The sequence below is a fragment of the Nelusetta ayraudi genome, unplaced genomic scaffold (genome assembly GCF_046127955.1).
Source record: "Nelusetta ayraudi isolate G7.1 ecotype Tasmania unplaced genomic scaffold, CSIRO-AGI_Nayr_v1 ptg000070l, whole genome shotgun sequence".
Lineage (NCBI taxonomy): Eukaryota > Metazoa > Chordata > Actinopteri > Tetraodontiformes > Monacanthidae > Nelusetta > Nelusetta ayraudi.
This window is the reverse complement of record NW_027466120.1, coordinates 1,412,786-1,432,021: the sequence shown is the minus strand read 5'-3', so window position 1 is coordinate 1,432,021 and position 19,236 is coordinate 1,412,786. Positions and strand designations below refer to the sequence as shown.

Below are 19,236 nucleotides of genomic sequence, written 5' to 3'. Positions count from 1 at the left end.
CAAAGAACTTCATGCAAGTTTATTTCTGCATTCCTAGGAATGAAGACTTCTGTAGCAGCAGCAAAACTGCTTCAAACGGACATCAAAGTGAAGGTCAGGCATCCACTAAGTATGGTCAGTTAGGGTCACAGTCCCATCAGAGGCTTATCATTAAACTCTTGAACACACACACACACACACACACACACACTCCCATAGACACCCTCTCACTGGGTGGCCCCACAGTGGCAGTATCTGTGAGGGGTGGGGGCTCGCTCGATTGCATAATGCTCCTGAACATCTCACCAATGAGTTGACACTTGCTGATCTTCTGTCTATTTGCTATTTGGAAGTTCGTCCTCAGTGCAGGTCAACAGGTGAGCTCCCCGCCGGTCTGCCTCCACGCTGTACGCTGGCTAATTGCAATGTTTGCTATCACTGTCAATGTTTGTGTTACTATCTGTTTTAATAGATGTGTGTTTTGGAGGATACATTTGTTTGTTTGTTTGTTTGTTTGTTTTAACAAGCCGCAGAGGTAATCATTTAGATTTTTTTGGCTTGAAATTGTATCATTGAAGTAGAGTTGAATAATTCCTTATATGCGCTGCCATATTAAAAGCACTGAATGTAGAGAAAGCTATAAATTTGTTGCGTTTGTAAATGTTTATGTGTACATTTGTGGTGCAGTGAACTACAAATGTCATGTAACAGGACAGGTGTGCTTATTCGCGTCATTATTTGCTTAACATATTTAAAGAAAGGAACACTTGTGACTTGTTTGGAAGGTCAGAAAAAAATCTGCCCGCAAGAGAAAGCCACATTTCCACAAAGTGCCTTATCAGCCAACCACAGGAGATTTTTAAAGACATTTTCAGTTGCCCCCTGTAAACAAAACTACAGCTACAAGTACCCTCACAGTTCACAGCTCACAATCCCTTAAAATCTGAAAATAAAAATCTTGCTCCTAAAAACACTTTTCCCTCCCTTTCTTTGGCAGGTTTAAATCCAATTAATTCCCTTTCATGTCCGTGCGTCAGAGAACAATTCAAGTGCAGGAGGAAAAAAAATGACGCATGCTGGCTGAAGTGAATTTTTTGACGCGTCCGCTGTGTTTTAGAGAGGATTATTTGATGGCGACTTCTCGGTAATCAGCTGATGACGTCTGTCAAGGGTGCTGAGCGGCGCCTGCAGTGGGGAGATAAGCAGCAGCGACCTGCCGCACCCTGGGGGAGGCGCTGCCGCTCTCGCCGTGTTACATTTATGCGGACCTAAAATGACATATGTGCTCTGAATTTTTATATATAAAGTCAATAAACAGGCATCCTCGTTGTACGTGTTGCTCCAATGGAGTAACTTTGCTCTCAATCCATGAATGTATTGGAAGGTATTTGATGTATGGATGAACTTTATTACATTAGTTATTCCCTCTTATTTTTATAGACATAATTCTGTTTTCCTGCCAACAGAACAATGGCCGCCTTCCTCCATCACTGCCCCTACCTCAAGTCCGCTCCCAAGCCGGCTCTGAGGAGAACAGGAGCGGCCCTGCTGTCCCTGGCCGATCGCTGTCCCATCATCGCTCGCCAGATCAGCGTCAGCGCTGCAGACTCCCTGGAGGCCAAGCTGAAGGTCTCAGCCGTCAGCCCAGCCCAACTCTTGGCCACGCCGGTGTCCAAGAGTTGCCCCTTTGTCACCTCCCAGATCGGGATGGTCCAGGCCAGTGCTGAAGTGCAGGAGGACATCAAGCAAGGTAGGTCGATGAGATTGTCGAGAGTAAGGTCGCCAACAGGAGGAGGGGAGGATCTTAAAACTGGGTAACAGGCCCGGTTCTTCACTTTCACAGGTTTGATGGCGTCCCTGCTGAAGGGTCTGAAGGATTCGGTCTTGCCAAAACCTGCTACGACCAACACCGTGACCCACCTCCTCAAAGACAACATGGGTACGTTTACATTTGATTCGAAGGTTATCCAATTTTTTGATGTGGATTTGGGCTCTTCAGGTGCCATAAGACGTTTTTTCATCCCGCAGGCGGCCCCAGTTTTGACTACGATGGCTTCTTCGATGAGAAGATTGCGGAGAAAATGAAGGACCACACGTACAGGGTGTTCAAGACGGTGAACCGGAGCGCAGAGGCCTTCCCGTTCGCTCAGGACTACTCCGTGTCTGGGCGCAACACATCACAGGTTTCCGTCTGGTGCAGCAACGACTACCTGGGGATGAGTCGGCACCCGCGGGTCCTCGGCGCCATCAGGTAGAAAGAAGAGTGGCGTTAGGTCCAAATGGAGTCTTGAGTCTCGAGTCAAGGCCAGATGAAATTTAGAAAACAAGCAGTCGTGGAGTGGAAAACAAATTCAAGCTTCACGTGGCGATCCTATGTTCTAGTATATGCCCGAGTTGAAAAGTCCCTGATTTTTTCACATTTACATTTGCTTTATTATATATTTGCTATATTTATTTTTGAATAGCACTTGCCTTGCATTGTGCATCCTTTCATTGAGGTGGTTTTGTTTTTATAAACTCAAATCCCAAAGCTAATACAAATCCTACCATGCGCTCATATACTTGGCAGCGAGGGCTTCTCTGATGTCGACGTGGAAGTAGATCCACAACTTTTACCTTCGAGTAGCAACTGGAAACTTCCTTTCAAAATAAGGGACCAACTTTGGAGACACACTTAAGGGGTTGGCGTGCTTGACAACTTTTTCATTTCCCCCTGGCCGACCACAGTGATGCCCTGGAGAAGCATGGCGCAGGAGCAGGAGGCACCAGGAACATATCGGGCACCAGTAACTACCACGTGGTTCTGGAGAAGGAGTTGGCCCAGCTGCACCAGAAGGACGCCGCCCTGGTCTTCTCCTCCTGCTTTGTGGCCAATGACTCCACGCTCTTCACTCTGGCCAAAATGCTGCCGGGTAAAGACTCTTCTCCGGCACACTGGTTGGGTTCTCCTCATCCAATCTGATTGTCTGACGGGATTGAAGGGAGGTTGAATTACGCCGCATCCGTCTTCCAGGGTGTGAGATCTACTCCGACGCCGGGAACCACGCGTCGATGATTCAAGGCATTAGGAACAGCGGGGCCAAGCGGTTCATCTTCCGCCACAACGACAGCCGACACCTGGAGGAGCTGCTGCAGAGGGCCGACCCCAGCACGCCCAAAATAGTGGCGTTTGAGACGGTGCACTCTATGGACGGTGAGCAGCGTCGCACATTTGATGATAATACATATTATATGACAAATTATTGATTTATTGTTTATTTTATTTATTCAATTTATTCATCCCACTCGCGCACTGCAGTCAAGATCATGCACAGTGGCGACATGTGCTGCGCAGAGTCACGCCACTTCTAAATATAACACCTCATTCTCCGGGGACCTACAGGTGCCATATGTCCGCTGGAGGAGCTGTGCGACGTGGCTCATCGCTACGGAGCGCTGACGTTTGTGGACGAGGTTCACGCTGTGGGCCTGTACGGGGCCCACGGCGCTGGCGTCGGAGAGAGAGACAATGTCATGCACAAGATCGACATCGTCTCCGGGACTCTGGGTGAGCGACTTTAAGGCAAACACACACCTCTTTTCATTTTCTGTGACGCTGAAAGGGCAGGGCTAATGGTTTTAAACAAGTCTACTTACAGTGCTTAGCAACACCCAGCACTATTCTGCCAACAGGGCGCTGAAAGGGTTGTGACAAGCGCAGCACTCTGACGTTGATTAAATGAATGCTGAAGAAGCAGCGGAGGTTAAATCAGGACCGAGTTGTTTTAAACACACACAACATGGAGTGTGTGCAGTGTGACGCTCTCTGAGCAGGGACGGCTGTAGTGTTTGAGGCCTGGGGAAAAACCTAAAAAAAAAAAAAAAAGTCTAATAAAAGGTACCATATTTCCCATTTTACCCATTTTCAATGAATTTTTTTCCAAAACAGATTCCAGTAGATGCCCTCTGTTTGTAGCCTCCTGTCGAAACACTCACTCTATTTCATGTCAACTACTGTGTTGTCATTGCCTTTGCATTGGATTTGGTTGCCTTAGGTGATAGGAGGGGTTTCCGCAGTATGTTGCACATTTTGCACTGAACAGTGAAACGCTTAAGCCTACGTGAAACCACAACAATGCAAATGTCTTGAGAAAAAACTAAACTGTCCAGTCTTTTAGTTCTGTTACATCCATGTAATGTATGTTCTACGAGGCACCTGTAACTGTTTGAACAAACCTGATTGCAATAATTGAGCTCAGGCTTGATGTCTGGCTGACCATTGGAATCAGGTGCGTTTTCGCAGTGGGACACCTTTGACATTTTGTCAAACTGTCTCATTTAGAAAATTTGGTGCTGTACAGTATGAAACCCGACATATTGTGTGTTCCAACCTCACCTGTCAGACAGACAGAACAGACTGTTGTTCTTTGTCCGTTCAAGGCAAAGCGTTCGGCTGTGTTGGAGGCTACATTGCCAGCAGCGCCGCCCTGGTGGACACGGTGCGCTCCTTTGCAGCCGGCTTCATCTTCACCACTTCCCTGCCGCCGATGGTCTTGGCCGGGTCACTGGAGTCCGTCCGGGTGCTGAAGAGCCAGGAGGGACAGGCGCTGCGCAGAGCCCACCAGAGAAACGTCAAACACATGAGGCAGCTGCTCATGGACAAGGGTCTGCCGGTGGTCAACTGCCCCAGTCACATCATCCCCATCCAGGTACAGAGCCTCCACTGGGAAGAAAAGACAAAGTCTTTCCTCCCTAATCACCTTAATCTCACCTTCCAACGACGGGTTTGACAGGTGGGCAATGCCGAGCTCAACACCAAGGTGTGCGACACCCTGCTGGAGAGGGACAACATCTACGTGCAGGCCATCAACTACCCCACGGTGCCCCGCGGGGAGGAGCTTCTGCGCCTGGCTCCTTCTCCCCACCACGACCCGGCCATGATGGAGTACTTTGTGGGTGAGTGTTGTCAGTTTCTAGCAGAACTACGCCGGCAAAGTCCTGGTCTAATCAAATTAAGTGGGGATGCTGGATTTATTTATGTTTCCCCTTGAAAGACATTTATCGGTTTCTGGGCAGCCATCTGTTGTGCATACAGGTCCAAAGGAAATGTTGTTCTTATTATTATTTTTGGGGGGGGAGATATTGAATTAAATGGGTTGAAAACAACCACATTCAACATTCTAGATGTCATGCTAAACTTTGCATGGCAGCTGGATGGTATGGAATTAAATTCTAAAATCCTGACCATCCATTTTGTAAGATTTCAGGAAAAGAAAAGTTTTCAGTTGCTCTTATGACACACCAGACACACAGATCAAATCATAATTCTCCCAATCAGCTGCCCTTTGGCTGTGTTAAAACTAGGATGCAGACACTGTAAGCTGCAGAAGCTCGATGATTAAAAAGAGATATGTGCGGATGCTGAGTGGGTCCTGTCATTTCAGAGCCAGACGTCATTATCACATAAATAAAACAGCCGAACTGACACTGGAAATTTGAAATAAACCCAAAGATTTTAAGAAACTGTACAAAAGAACTTATCTCAGGGGCGGGGAGTAGATAAATGAATCCTGTCAATGAGATGTTCTGTTACAAGTGCTTGTGTATCCTTCACAGATAAGCTGGTGGAGGTGTGGCAGGAAGCAGGGCTCCTGCTCAGCAGCCCGGCCACAGCTTCCTGCAACTTCTGCGACCGCCCACTGCACTTTGACCTGATGAGTGAGTGGGAGAAATCCTACTTCGGCAACATGGAGCCCGAGTACATCACCGTGGCTGTGTGACGCTGGTGTGCACATAGGACCTCAACACAAGTCGTAGCGTGTGTGTGCATTTAACAAGCTTTTCCTGGTGCCCTTTTAAAACTCTTACGTACTGCTAAGAAGAGAACTGAAAGGAATTTTTTAAGTATGAAATTTATGATTTCCAGCATTTATTCGTGATTAATTGTAGTGCTTTTGGTGCATGTGATTAAATAAAGGTGTGCTTTCTACTCTAGTTCAAAAGCATATCAACCTGCACACCAGGCACTTTTGCATATCTGTTATTTAAGTGTTATGGTTATATTTGATCTCATGTTTCATGATACATTTTGAATGATAATATCATGGTGACCATAACACTTTGTGACCAGTTCCATACTAATGTAGTTGCCCATATTTTAATTATTACAATAAAAACAAGACATAGGGATGACAGGAGTTGGGTGGCTGTTCTGCAACTTATACATTTTTCTACGGTGCCTTGCTGTTATTATGACTTCACCAATTACTCAAACATTACTATTGGTACTATGAATTTAAAGGCCCAATGTTTGAAGTTTAGGAGAATAATAATGATGATGAAAAAAAGGACTAACTTTACACTTAAGTTGAATAAAGTCATTGAAAACAAACAACAGCTGCATGTTTCAACACAAAAGAATGATGTAATATTTTCATAAGAAGTCCACAAGTTAGGGCGCGATACAGTGGCGACAAAGCATCAGTCGACCAGAGGAAAACCTGTTATCCTGGGACGCGCCCTTAAGAAAGATGTGACCATGTGTCGCATCAGAAAACAAGGACTAACGCTGTTAGAAACATTCTTTCTCACTGCTAGATGCCTCCAAATCTTACGGAGAGGGCCTTAAAATTGACTTTTACAAGATGTCCTGCAGAATGAACACAGAAACTGCAGCCTCGGGGCTCCTCCTCGAGGTAACAATTCAACCCTCAACACTAGTTGACGTTACAGGGGCTGGCAACTTCCCGCTTTACCTTTGCCCTCAGTCTGCGGAGCTCTGCGTTCTCGCCGTCCACCATCAGGCCACATTCAATCAGCGTCCACGTTTTCCTGAGCTGCTGCTGCCCGTAGTGCTGCAGCGCCCCCCGCAGGAAGCACTCAGCCAGACGCAGCCTCCCCAGACCGGCTTCCACACACTCCTCAGCTCGAGCCCTGTGGAGCTCCAGCGCCTGGGCAAAGTCGTCCAGGGCGGCTGCCTCCCTGGAGCAGTGCACCAGGCTGCTGCCTCGCTGACACAGGTCCTCCACCCAGACCTCCAGCTCATCCGAGTAGGCGGCGTCACATCCAGTGCGCCTTTGGAAAACAGCGTCCAGGTCAGCCACGGCCTGTTCGTGCGAGCCCAGCTGAGCAAGGCAGGAGGCTCGCTGGCGGAGAAGATGGAGTTGCTGGTTTCCTGCTGCTTGTATGGCCACAGTCAGCAGCGTCACCGCCTGGTGACAGTGACCACCTGACGACAGACGGCTGGCCTCCTGGGCTGCCGCCTGAGAGAACAAAGACCATGAACATATCATTATGTTTTAAAAATAGAAGCTGGCTTGTCTCCAAGATTGGCAATAAGAAAGACAAAACAAAGTGATCAAACCGTGGACAGTATATGCAGATAACACACTCAAATATGCAGACATGCACTAGGGAAAGTCACAGAAAGACAAAGGATCACACATCGTTGGAAAGACTAAATTTATTAAGGATTAGTAACATAAAAACCTGCGACTCTTGCACGTGTGCTTACCTGTGCCATGTTTTTTCTCTGACTGATTGGAATCAGGCTCAGAAGGAAGTCCAGGCTGGACGAATCCTTCTCAGCCAGTCTGCTGAGCCTGCGAGCTGCCCTGCAGTACTTCTGCTTCAAGGCCTCCACCACACCCACCCTGGCCTGGGCGGCTGCATCTCTTGGCTCCTGGCCAAACACCTGGCACAGGTGAGCGCCTGCTGCCTGAGCCTCACCTGGAGAAGATGAATCGGACACAACGTAGACCATGAAGGAGCAAAGTTTACGAATCAAACACAAAGTGGCACATACGGGACCAGAAAGTTCCCCTCTAACCTTTGGCTAAGAGAATGTCCACATACAGGAGGTGCCATCTGGGGTCTCTGCCGTCGGTTCTCATCAGAGCGCCACCAATTATAAACGCCTCTCTTAATTGTTCCTCATCACAGGGAGGCGCAGAGGAGACCAAAACACTCGATAGATTGGTTCTGCAGAACTGATGTAGCCAATCACAGACCAGTGCCCGTGCTTTCTCCTTGAGCGACAGGACGTCTTTGACGACTGTGTCAGTGTTTATTCGAAGAGCTGCCAGGATGTCACGAGTGCACTCCTGGGGAGAAAATATCATTCAAATAATGCATTGGAAGCGCTCTAAAGTCAAACTTCCATTCTAAATATTTCAAATGCATACATGTTCACACCAAGAAGTGCACAAAAATGCAGTGCAGTATTTTGGGGATTCTAACCGGTCCAAAAACAAAAAGTGACTGATGTGCCTGATGTGAAGTGACTGATGATGTTAGCATACTAGGTAAAGTTGGTATCCACTCGCTAACTAACAACCACACATTTTAATGATGTGAAAATTCATTTTTACTCTCCGTACTAAACAGGTAAGACGTAGTTCAAATAAAACAGGGACACATCTAGTCAATTGTGTAGTTTGCATCTAAAGTTGTATTATTTAGCTTGGTTGTGTGACAGCTAATGACAGTGTTACTGTTAATGATTATCAACAATAACCTACTCAGTAATCTATTAGAATGCTGAATAAATACATACAAAACCAACCAAGCTCATATTGGTCTTACCTCGATTTCAAAAGGTACACAATTCACTATATTAGCTCGCTCGCTAGCAATACTTGTGAATACCTGCTGTTGGTTCAGCATGAGATGGGTGAAGCCCCGTCCACACAGGGCCTGGACATGTTTTGGATGCTCCTTAAGAATGGCACTGAAGTCAAAGATGGCAGTCTTGCGCTGACCCAGTAAGGCGTAGCACCTTGCTCTCTCCAGCAGGGAGTCTGCTCCTTCACCACCTAAAACACAGGCAGCTGACTTCACAATATGCTCTGATGCTCAAGCAGCTTTTTATATGTGCTCAGCTCTTAGTCAACATGCCTAGACTACTAAGTAGTCAGACACTGAAATGAGTTATGAGTACAGGTATACTATCAAAAAAAAGAACAACTTGAAAATCACCAGAGGCCATAATAGCAATGGAAAGATAAGCCACAGCATCCCTGAGAGCTTCTCTCTCCTGTTTCTCCTCCAGGATGCACTTTGCTGCTGCGTGGCAGTGAGCGTGCAGCAGCATCCGATCCTTCTGTTGCACCACCGCCAACAGGGGGCGCAGGCAGCTGGTATCTCCACACTGAAGAAGCTTTTTCAGCAACTGTGAGGAAAAGTGATCAACTGAATGTGGAATGTGGATAACCTTAACATTCAAACTTTAGCTTTCCTGACCATTACAGTTTAGGTTGATTTCTTTGTTTCACTTACCTTTCAGCCTTCAGAACTCGCCTGAAACAACTTTTCAAGCTGTGGAAAATTCAGTTCCAACTGCCTCAAACCACAACGTACCTGATTGGTGTCATACAGGAAGCCTCTGCGCAGCTGTAGAAGTGTCAGGCGAGCCAGGATTGGTGCCCGGGGAACGTTGGGTCCAACCGAGAGCAGCAGCCGGTAGGCCTCCTCCACCCGGTCGAGCTGATACAAGGCATCTGCTGCCAGAATCTGAGGGCCATCGGAACCAGGCTGGAGCTCAGTCAGCAGGGCAGCCAGTGACTGGACACCAGCAGGAGTCCTGATACAGGAAGAGGAAGAGCAGGAAAGAAAAAGACAGTAAGTTTTGGTGTCTTTGGTAGCTCACTCCCTCATATTACAAGAGAGGATCCAATTGAGACTTGCAAACGTTCACATTTATGCTGACGACATTGGACAATTTGGAGTTGCCAATTCATGTCTTTGAACTATTTGTCCTGGGTTTGAATCAAACCTGGGACTTTCCTGTTGTGAGGTGACAGCGCTCACCACAACATTATTGTATTCCACCTGTATTCTAACCGGACAGCGTTCGGGGTGAGAGGTGACTGCCGTACCCTGATCTGTGGTCGTCCCTCTTCTGAAGCTGATCCCCTTGCTGCGATGGTTTGGAGACTCTGCCGGCACCGAGCTTGGACTCCCCAGCGCCCTCGAGCATGACTCGTCCTTGTTCCAACAATACAGTGAACAACAGCCCGCGGCAGTTCCACGGCACCAAGCAGCGAACTGTCAGCGCCGTTTCCTGAGGCTGCAGCCTGCTGGCAGTCACATAGTCCAGAGCCGTGAGGTAGTTCAAACCGCCCGTCATGCGAAGGAGACCCCTGCCGCACAGTGCGCGGACACAGCTGGAAGGGTGGGGGGCGCTATGCTCAATCACCGCTTGGAAGTCTTCCAAAGCCCCCTTGTGGTCATCGGTGAGAAGTCGCGCATATCCACGAAGGACCTGCACCGTGTTTTGGTAGCGGTGCTGACCTTGGGCAGCAGCGAGCTGGCTGCAGATAGACAGCGCCTCCCTGTGCTCACCGCGGAGAAGGAGACACTCGGCCAGTCGAACCCGCAGCTCTCTACCTCCTCCATCAGACTCTAAATGGCACAGGGTGCGCAGCAGAACGATCACTGGATCCAGCAGTTCCACCCCCTCGGTGGAGCGCAGGTCTGGCCGGACCAGGACCTTCTCCCTGTAGCTGGTGAGGCCCCTCTCTGCCTGCTGGCGGATGTGGTGGCGAGTGATGACGCCTGTGCCCCGGTCTGCAAACAGTCTTTGGAAGCAGGCGCGAGCAGCAGCCGGGTGGAGTTCAAACGCCTCGCCGAGGTCCCTGCAGGCCTCGGCAGCCCGTCCACCTGCCGACAAGGAGGCAGCCGCGCGGGCCGTCAGGAGCTCCGCCCTCCTCTCCGAGGCATCCGACCAAGGCTCGGGCGTCCTCGTCCCAAAATGCTCCAGGAGAGTTGAGTACGCCTGGACGCTGTCCTCAAACCTGCCGATCCAAAACAAATTGGCCGCTTGAAGTTCCAGGACTTCCTTGTTACTGGGCGCGATGGCCAACAAAAAGTCAATAATCAAAGAGGCCTCCTGCCAATCTGTGCGGTCGGGCTCCTCCGTTGGCACCTTCATGCAATCGTGGTGCAACATCGAGGAGGCGCGCGAGTGCCAAACGTGGTCCGAAAACGAACGCACAATCCTGGGTATGTGCTGAACGTGTCTCCTGCTCACCAGAGACACAGTTTGAGATTTGTCGCTCTGATAAGCCCTGAGGTAGAGTCTCAGGCCCTCTGTCACGTGGTGCTCTGAGAGCAGGCAGGCGAGGGCCTGGACCAACTCCAGCAGCAGGGGCGATGGCTCTCGTGGCGGAGGGTCCCGCCTCGCCTCCAGGAGAGAGGCGCAGCGGTCGGAGATCTCCTCGCAGCTGTGGCCGCCGCCGTTGAGCAGCGACTCCATTTTAAAAATGGTGGCGGACAGGTTGTTGGGACAGATCGTCGATAGAAACACTGCCACCAGACCCCTGCTGAGACCCTCCGGACACTGGTTCTCAGCGTGGCCGTCGAGCCAGCCCTCCAGGGTGGACGCCACCCCACTCAGGTCAGACTTGGAGCTCCGCAGGTTGGCTGCGGTGGAGGCGGCGTGGGTCCTGAAGGCGGACATGTAGAGGGAGGTGGCCCTCTGCAGCTGTCCAGCCTGGAGGAGCTTGTCCGCCTGCTTGCAAAGTTCTGCAACGTTCACGCCGGGTCGCACAATGGCAGTCATCATGGGGGAGACACTCACTCTCTGTGTTTGTATTGTTGTCTTTCACCCGTTCACTGTTGTGTGACCTGTGTTGGTAAACAAAACAAATTAAAAAGGAAGTAATTATTGAAGTAATTATTGAATTAATTATTGAATTATGTATCTTCCCACCACAACTTTAAAATTAAACAACTCATGAGACTTGTCAAATACATGACGGGGTTGTTGTTTTCGTCACACACACACACACACACACACACACACACACACACACACACACACACACACACACACACACACACACACACATATATGTATATATATATAAATATAAAATATGTTCCTCAGAACAACACTATTAGCATTACACGATAAAGTGAAACCACAAATAGTTCTACTGTGAATGTCAAGTTCTACTGTGACTTGACGTTCTGGCAAGCTGACCTCCATCTGATGAGCTCCATCATTTCATCATTAATGGTAATAATGAAATGTTTGGGTTGATGTGCCACAGTGAAGGCACCAGTGACCACCTGCCTCTCTTTCCTGTCCACACAGTCCACGACACAACCTGAAAGCTGGAGAAGTTAGAGGGAAATCAGACAACCTACCGAAGTTATTTGTCGTCCGTTCAATGCCGGCTTGCCACCGTCATGACAACAGAGATCCGTGGCCCCATGTTGGTAACTGAACACCGGGTTCCGAGTGTCGGGCCGACACAGCGAGTTCCCCCTCCGGCAACAAACGAAAACTTTTCGGCCCTTTAACAAACGGAATCGCTCGGCGACAGAGACACAGAGCATGCAGTCAGGACGGCCGCCTGCTTCTCCTACCTTCCTCCAGCACTGGACGGTCCAGCAACTGTTGTCTCTGGACGGACGGTTCCGGTTGCCATGGAGACGCTCGCGCTAGTAGGAAAAGGCGCAGCTTTCGGCTTCACAATGTATTTTTTAATTAAGCGATTTGAAATTTGAAATTTTTTTTACAGTTTAATCATTGCCTATGACGGTTGAATAAAAATATTTCTGAAGTTGGACAGTTTAAGGGGTTACATTAATATTAATTTAAAGAATACTATAGCAGAATACAATGCGTTTTATTATTCCTGAAAGGGTTTTGACCGTGTGAACTAACACAATTTGAAAGAGTATTCATATTGATCTATGATTTATTTTTTTTATTTTTTTAAAGAAGAAAAAATAAATTGCTTCTGGGTTGTTTAAGACTTTTTTGTATTTTTATTTTCATGTTAATTCCGAGTTGGGCATTGTATGCTGCCTTCATAGGAGAATGGGACAATGCAGGACAGCTGTTCTTTTCGTGGCAGAATTTGCAATTCATGTGACCGGTCTAATCCACCGGAGGAATAAAGGATCTTCAAGAGCCCTGTCAACACTTTTCTTTGTCTGGTGCGCACCAGCTGCTCCTCAGACACTCGGGCGGCAGCCCCACCTGGTGGTCAAAAACATTATGGAAGCCACACCACGCCTCGACACGGTTTCATGACTTAAGGGTCAATATACCGCGTGTATACGAGGAAGGAAAAAAAAAAGAAAAAGGCCGAATCCATTTTCAACAATCCACACAATGAGCTTTAAAACTACATATACATCGTAAGTCAAACACAGTCATATAAAATAGTTAATTCATCATGAACACACATATAGGTGTCAAAGTTAAGTCTCAAATTACAGGAAATATAATAATAGTTATAATAACCAGGCGTGGGGAAAGTCCAACAGCTTCACTGATGGCAAAATGAATTGACATTGAAAAAGAACTCTCAAAGTGAGATACCATGAATTTGCAACAGGAAACAAATGGTTTGGGTGGAATAAATGTGTGGAGGAGTTGAAAAGCAGGCTTCCTGTGGGTATTGCCGTTGTGTGTGTGCGTGTGTGTGTGTGTGTGCGTGTGTGTGTACGTGTGTGTGTGTGTTTTGCAGGAAAGCGCCACATGGAAAAAAAACACACTGCAATGCTGCCTCACAAGCAGCCTAATATTTTCCCCTGACAAACACCAGTGAAGATGCAGCCATTACAATTTCCCCATAATGCTTACACACCACATCTACAAACCTGAACTCCACGCAGGAAGTTGTTAGCAGAAGGTGCTTTTTCTTGTCCTAAAAGGTTAGCCCGTTTCCCTCCCACTAAGATTCCAGTTCTGCTTTGTTGCTACAGTGTGTCACAAAAACCTCAGAAAACCCCCCAGACATGTATTTCTGCTGAAGGCACACGATGGCCACAGTAGGCAAGTCATCATCTCCAGAGGTGAAAGTGAAAGAGTCACGGTGGAGATCAGAACTACAATCAGTTCAGAACCCCCAAAGGTATTTATAGTTTGCATTGATGAAAGTCAAACAGGACAGTTTTTGCTTCTATTTGGAATGTGCATACAATCTGTGATGTCTGGCTTGTTTGAAATGTACACGTGGTGCAACATGAACAAGGTGCCGTCCTTTGAAATAACTAAGAGGGAGAAAAAATGAGAGTATCTTGGCAGCTGATAAAACTCAGCAGTTCATACAAAAGAAAATATGGAAAATTTAGTGAAAGTCGGACAGGTGTGTGTGTGTGTGCGTGTGCCTGTGCGTGTGCGTGTGCGTGTGTTATTCTACGAGTTTGGCTGACTTGTTGTTTCATGCGGCATGATAATCATGTGACATTCTTTCCCGGCACAGCCTCTCCATGCCATCCCGCTGGATCCGTGGCCCTGACTTGAAGCCTGACTTCGGGTGTCCAGGGCATCTCCTCCAGGCTCTCCTCCAGCAGCTGAGCGCAGCCCAACAGCTCCATGTGGCGCAGGGCGCAGAGGACGTCGGCCAGGCAGGCGGCGGAGCGCTGGCTCCACAGCCGCAGCATCTGGTACTGCCTCTCGGTGGAGCTCAGGCCCGCCTCCAGCTCCACCCGATCCATCTGCTGGTCGGACAGCGAGAGCAGGCGCAGGAACTCCTTCCACCTGCGCAGGGGCACCTCCCTGATGATGGCGTACAGGACGACGGCCGGCCACGCCTCGGCTTGCTCATCTGGAAACAGACAGAAGCAGAAACCTTTCGGATGAGTCAATTGCCCGGTGGAAAATGAGCGTGAGTGTGAACAGGTTGAGGAGCAGCTGCTTAGTCACGCAGTAGTAAAGCTTTAATTCCACCAAAAGTTTTCTTTATGTTAGTCAGTGCAAGTGGTCTTTTAGGGTGAATGTCAGCCTGAGTTCTGTTCTAAGTGACCTTAAAAAACCCAGAATCAGGCTAAACTAAAGGTCATCGAGACACTGAAGCAGCTCAGACACGCAAGACAGTTTCTTTTTCTTCGCTCACGTGGAAAGATAAACAGGGGAACCCAGCAGGGACATAACCAACCACCGGTTCCGAGTGCGAAGGCAGATCAGGATGTACTGTAGGCGTCGTGACCCTCCCCCACAGCAGATCAATGTGATCCCCGACATGTTGCTTCATGAGTTATTTTTTCACCCAATTGTCATCAGGAGATAACCCACGACCTTTGCTTTACAGGCTTGCGGAAGCTGCATGGCAACCCTTCATGGACTTTGACAGGCGGAAGTGTCACAACGCATGTGAGAAACATATTTACCCAACGACAAATGTCAACAAGCTGAATGTGACTAAATGCATTGTTTTCATTATTTTAACCAAAAGAATTAACAAGGAAAAACACAGCGAACGCTGAACGTTACTTTATGTATCTAGATTATTAAATGAATAAGTATTTTGGCTGTAGACTGGTTTGATAAAATAAAACTTTACAATTTAGGCTTCCTCCTGAAATATTAGCGTTACAGTTGTTATGTCAAAGCAGGGGTCAGACTCTTTACCTTTCTGTTTAGCACTTGGCAAGAGAGGAGCAACGCTGTCTGGATGTTCTGGGTTTGCTGGACTGAGACTTGGGCTGGGTGTCTCCTCTGATGTGTCAAATATCTTATTTTAAAAGAAAAAAGAATTGAAAATAAAAGATTTAAACGTGAGGAAACAGCTTTAAACAATTTCACATATTCACCTCAACCGTGTGAACTTTGGCTTTCACATTTTTGAGGTTTTGCACATTACGGGACTGCAGTGCTTATCTCAACACATCACAAAACGTGTGAAGGAGAGCACATACCATTACGCAGGGACTGCAGTTCTGGTGTGAAAACTGCTCTGTCAAAGGAAAAATCAATACATTAGCACAAGTGTCATGCTCGAGTTGCTTCCATTGAACTCAAATGTCTTTTAAATATTGACTTGTCTACAGGAGTTTATTCATGATAGCATCAAAACACCTGCTTGAATCAATAATATACACAGGAAATATTTCTTACTGTAGTCTCTCGCTGTACTTGCAGTAATATTTCATAAGGACATTTTGTAGTGCGTTTTACTTCAATTCAACCATTTGATAATGGACACTGGTGACGGCTGTTTAAACTCTCTGACATATATGAATAAAAATAACCACATGCTAGCTTATAAATCTTTGTGGTTGGTTTCTTTATCTTTAAGAAGTATTTCTATAATTTGCCATATATATTTTTAGGCAATTTGAAGGGACAAAAACTTGACTCTTTGAAAGTGAAGATGTCCAAAGTGAGGTGGACGTCGCACCACAGAGCTTCTCTGCACTGCTTACCGTTGGATTTGAGCTCGGCTCCGTGCGGCTCCTGGCCTTTAGGTTTAGCCCAGCAGGGACACCTGGTGGAGAGTTTGACTAGCTTCTCTAGGCAGAGCCACAGGAGCCACAAGAGCACGAGGAGTGACGCCACAGCCGCAGCAAGCATCCAGAAGACGTGGTTCACTGCTGAGGAACAGAGACACATTTCTGATTTACGCTGTTGCCCCGGTAGAGGAAGATACTCTGCCGTCTTTAGAAATTACCTTTGTGTAAGCCGAGGTCCCCACCAGTGGTGAATCCATGCACAGAAACGGTCGTTGTCAAATTTGGAGATAAAGTTGTTGAGGTCGTCATTGGCAGATATTTACACCGTGTCCTGCAATCGCTGTTATTCAAGCACCTGAAGACAAAGTAGAGAACGCAAAGGAAAATAAATGATTGTTTAAAGGCTGAAAGGCCATAGAATCATTGTGCCGATCTTTGTCAAAAACAAAAGTGGTTGACATGTACAGGTTTCATAATTCTATAATAATAACTGAATAATCAAAATAAAGACATAAATTGAAAAAACTATCATGAACTGCAATCTATTATCTATTATATTGATTCTTTAAGTTAAAAAAGTAAGTAAAGTATTGAATAAGTATAAAAACCAAAAAAATGAATGTATGGATAATAAAATTAAATATTAATAAACTTTGAAGAAAACACAAACTCATTGGCTCGACAATAACTGCAATAACACTATAACCTTCACCACCTCCATTATACTTCACCTGTCACATTCCTGGCACTTCCTTAGGATTTTATTACCTGACAGACAAATAAAATTGGATTTTTATGATTATCATTATTATTATTATTTGACTTAAGGATGCTTAATAGTCATGAAACAAAAAAATATAGTGAATTCACTTACCTCGACACTCCTCACAAGGGCATCGCTTGCAGTCTTTTGAGTTGTCTGCGTTGTCAGAGTAGAAGCCGTCAATACAGGCACATACCACGTTTTTGTCAGGGACACAGGCCTTTATTTGCTTTTCATGCTCTGTAGATGGCACACACATTTGAAGTTAAAGCTAAAATGACGGTAACCTCTTGATATCCATTCATTTAGAGTCTCTTACTGCGATATCAGATAGAATGTTCAATTGCTTATTAACACAATCAGCCAATCACATTGTGCCACGTGATGTGGCAATGGATGCAGTGAAGACAACTTCCTGAAGTTCAAATTGAGCTTCAGAATGGCAATGTCAGCAGACTGAAGTGACATTGATTGTGGTGAACATGGCTTTTGGTGCCAGACGGGCTGCTGGTCTGCTTATTTCACAAACTACTGATCTACTGGGATTGCCACGCACGACAATGTGTAGGGTTTACCGACAATGGTCCCGAAAAGAGAACATTTCCTGTAAGCTGGAGTTGTGCGGAGGAAAATGACTAGTTGATGTCATCGATCTAAGATCACAGGGAGTAGATCACAGACACAGACAAGAGTAACTAAAATAACCCTTGGCTCCAACCAAGGACTGCAAAATAGCATCTCTGAGCACACAACACTTCGAGCAGTGCCTCTATTTAAACACTCACAGGCCACTTTATTAGGTACCTGGCATGAGGAAGGTGCGCCTAATGAAGTGTCCATTGTATGGATACAGAGTTGATCACAAATGAGTTTAACCCAGAAGATAAATTACTCTTTAAAATCCTTGAATATATATATTTTTAAGGCCCTGCGATGAACTGGCGACTTGTCCAGGGTGTCACCCTGCCTTCGCCCTAAGACAGCTGGGATAGGCTGACCCCCGTGACCCTGAATAGGAATAAGCGGGTATAGAAGACGAATGAATGAATGAATATATTTTCTATCAAATAACAAAGGCAGACAAAACTTACTCTCACATTTGCTACACTTCAAACATCGAGGTCGATGGTTTGTTCTTTCTGTAAATGAGTTGGTCTCACATGGTTGACACCTGTATGTGTTATTGCCGCAATCGTCGGTGCGGTGGGACCCTAGAAAATAATTAAACACAAGGGAAAAGAAGATGAGTGGACAGTTTAACTTACTTATTGCTTTACAAAGGCGTCGTGTCATGACTTACCAGCAGGGCACATTGGAATACACTTGCTGTCATTGGTGTCAGAGAGACCGGTGGTGAGGAAAGACAGAGTGAGTGGTAAAACCTGCAAAAAGAGAAGTTTTGGAAGTCACTCATACAGTCTTATCACTTGTCCATTTCAATAGATTTGAACTATCTGCCACATGTGAATATTTACAGATGCTCTAAGGACGACAGCAGGCAGTTTCAGTGATGTGGGTGTAACAGAGGTTGCATAGGTACACTTGCAGGGTTATAATCTGTACTATTTAAATTAGATCAGCAAATTTGATTGTGCAAGTGCGAAATGATTGTATGCACAGAACGTCGCATAAAAGGCAGCGCGACAAGAGTTTGTTAAAAATGTAATATGATGACACATCTATGGTTCAGCAAAGTTGTTGAAGATGGCCTCATTTAGCCTACTAACATTCCAGCCATTAGCTCATGGTTGAATGGTTACGAGCATACAAGAAAATGAGGAGACACACAGGCTGTGTCTTTGTTGGCATCCTTAGTGAAAAACAATTAAAAATAAATAAATAAATGAATGAAACATTAGAACCTACCAGTAAAAAATCCATGACTGTGGAGTCAAGTAAGGGAAATAAGCAGGTGTGGATTTACACCTTCACCTAGCGGGGATGGCACCAAGTCCACAGACAGCATGACACATTGAAACCTCCTAACATCTGCTGTTTCCCACTAAGTAAGACGCAACAGCGGCAATGAAGCCTGTCAGGTGATGCGTCAGAACTGTCAGTTCTATGTAAAAGTACAGAAACAGGAAACACACTGAGATCATGGTAAGATTAAAAAGAAGTTAAAAAAAAAACACACACAAAAGAAAAACCCCACAAATACTTATGGTATTGTGCTTCTTTTGACACCACTGCAAAGCGCAATGACAGACAAAAGGTCTAAGTTGTAGACACATTTTCTAAAAACAAAACAAAACAAAAAACGTATTGGTGCGTTGTTGACATTTAAAAATATATATAGTTATGAGTCAAGCACAGGTAAACTA

General features: G+C 46.4%; 3 protein-coding genes across 4 annotated transcripts; 1 reads left to right on the top strand and 2 right to left on the bottom strand.

Moving 5' to 3' along the window:
- Positions 1-197: 197 nt before the first annotated feature.
- On the top strand, positions 198-6,148 carry LOC142898632 (5-aminolevulinate synthase, erythroid-specific, mitochondrial-like). 2 transcript variants are annotated; one of them, XM_076041660.1, is made up of 10 exons: positions 198-356; positions 1,446-1,729; positions 1,823-1,918; positions 2,008-2,230; positions 2,707-2,891; positions 2,993-3,172; positions 3,362-3,526; positions 4,399-4,667; positions 4,752-4,914; positions 5,575-6,148. In XM_076041660.1, the coding sequence occupies exons 2-10, from the start codon at positions 1,450-1,452 to the stop codon at positions 5,736-5,738; spliced, it is 1,725 nt and encodes a 574-aa protein (XP_075897775.1). In that variant the 5' UTR covers positions 198-356; positions 1,446-1,449; the 3' UTR covers positions 5,739-6,148. The 2 variants fall into 2 exon arrangements, with proteins under 2 accessions (XP_075897775.1, XP_075897774.1); XM_076041659.1 differs by lacking the exon at positions 198-356 and adding an exon at positions 1,095-1,123.
- On the bottom strand, positions 5,574-12,243 carry ttc34 (tetratricopeptide repeat domain 34). The gene is made up of 8 exons (XM_076041657.1): positions 12,109-12,243; positions 9,834-11,583; positions 9,316-9,538; positions 8,935-9,127; positions 8,605-8,771; positions 7,787-8,060; positions 7,472-7,686; positions 5,574-7,220 (listed from the first exon to the last, which is right to left on the bottom strand). The coding sequence occupies exons 2-8, from the start codon at positions 11,519-11,521 to the stop codon at positions 6,675-6,677; spliced, it is 3,306 nt and encodes a 1,101-aa protein (XP_075897772.1). The 5' UTR covers positions 11,522-11,583; positions 12,109-12,243; the 3' UTR covers positions 5,574-6,674.
- On the bottom strand, positions 11,741-18,931 carry LOC142898633 (tumor necrosis factor receptor superfamily member 1A). The gene is made up of 10 exons (XM_076041661.1): positions 18,779-18,931; positions 18,213-18,294; positions 18,004-18,123; positions 17,024-17,152; positions 16,881-16,917; positions 16,368-16,504; positions 16,123-16,290; positions 15,616-15,653; positions 15,329-15,431; positions 11,741-14,525 (listed from the first exon to the last, which is right to left on the bottom strand). Exons 1-10 carry the CDS (start codon positions 18,791-18,793, stop codon positions 14,155-14,157), a joined length of 1,200 nt encoding a protein of 399 aa, XP_075897776.1. The 5' UTR covers positions 18,794-18,931; the 3' UTR covers positions 11,741-14,154.
- Between the last annotated feature and the right edge of the window lie 305 nt (positions 18,932-19,236).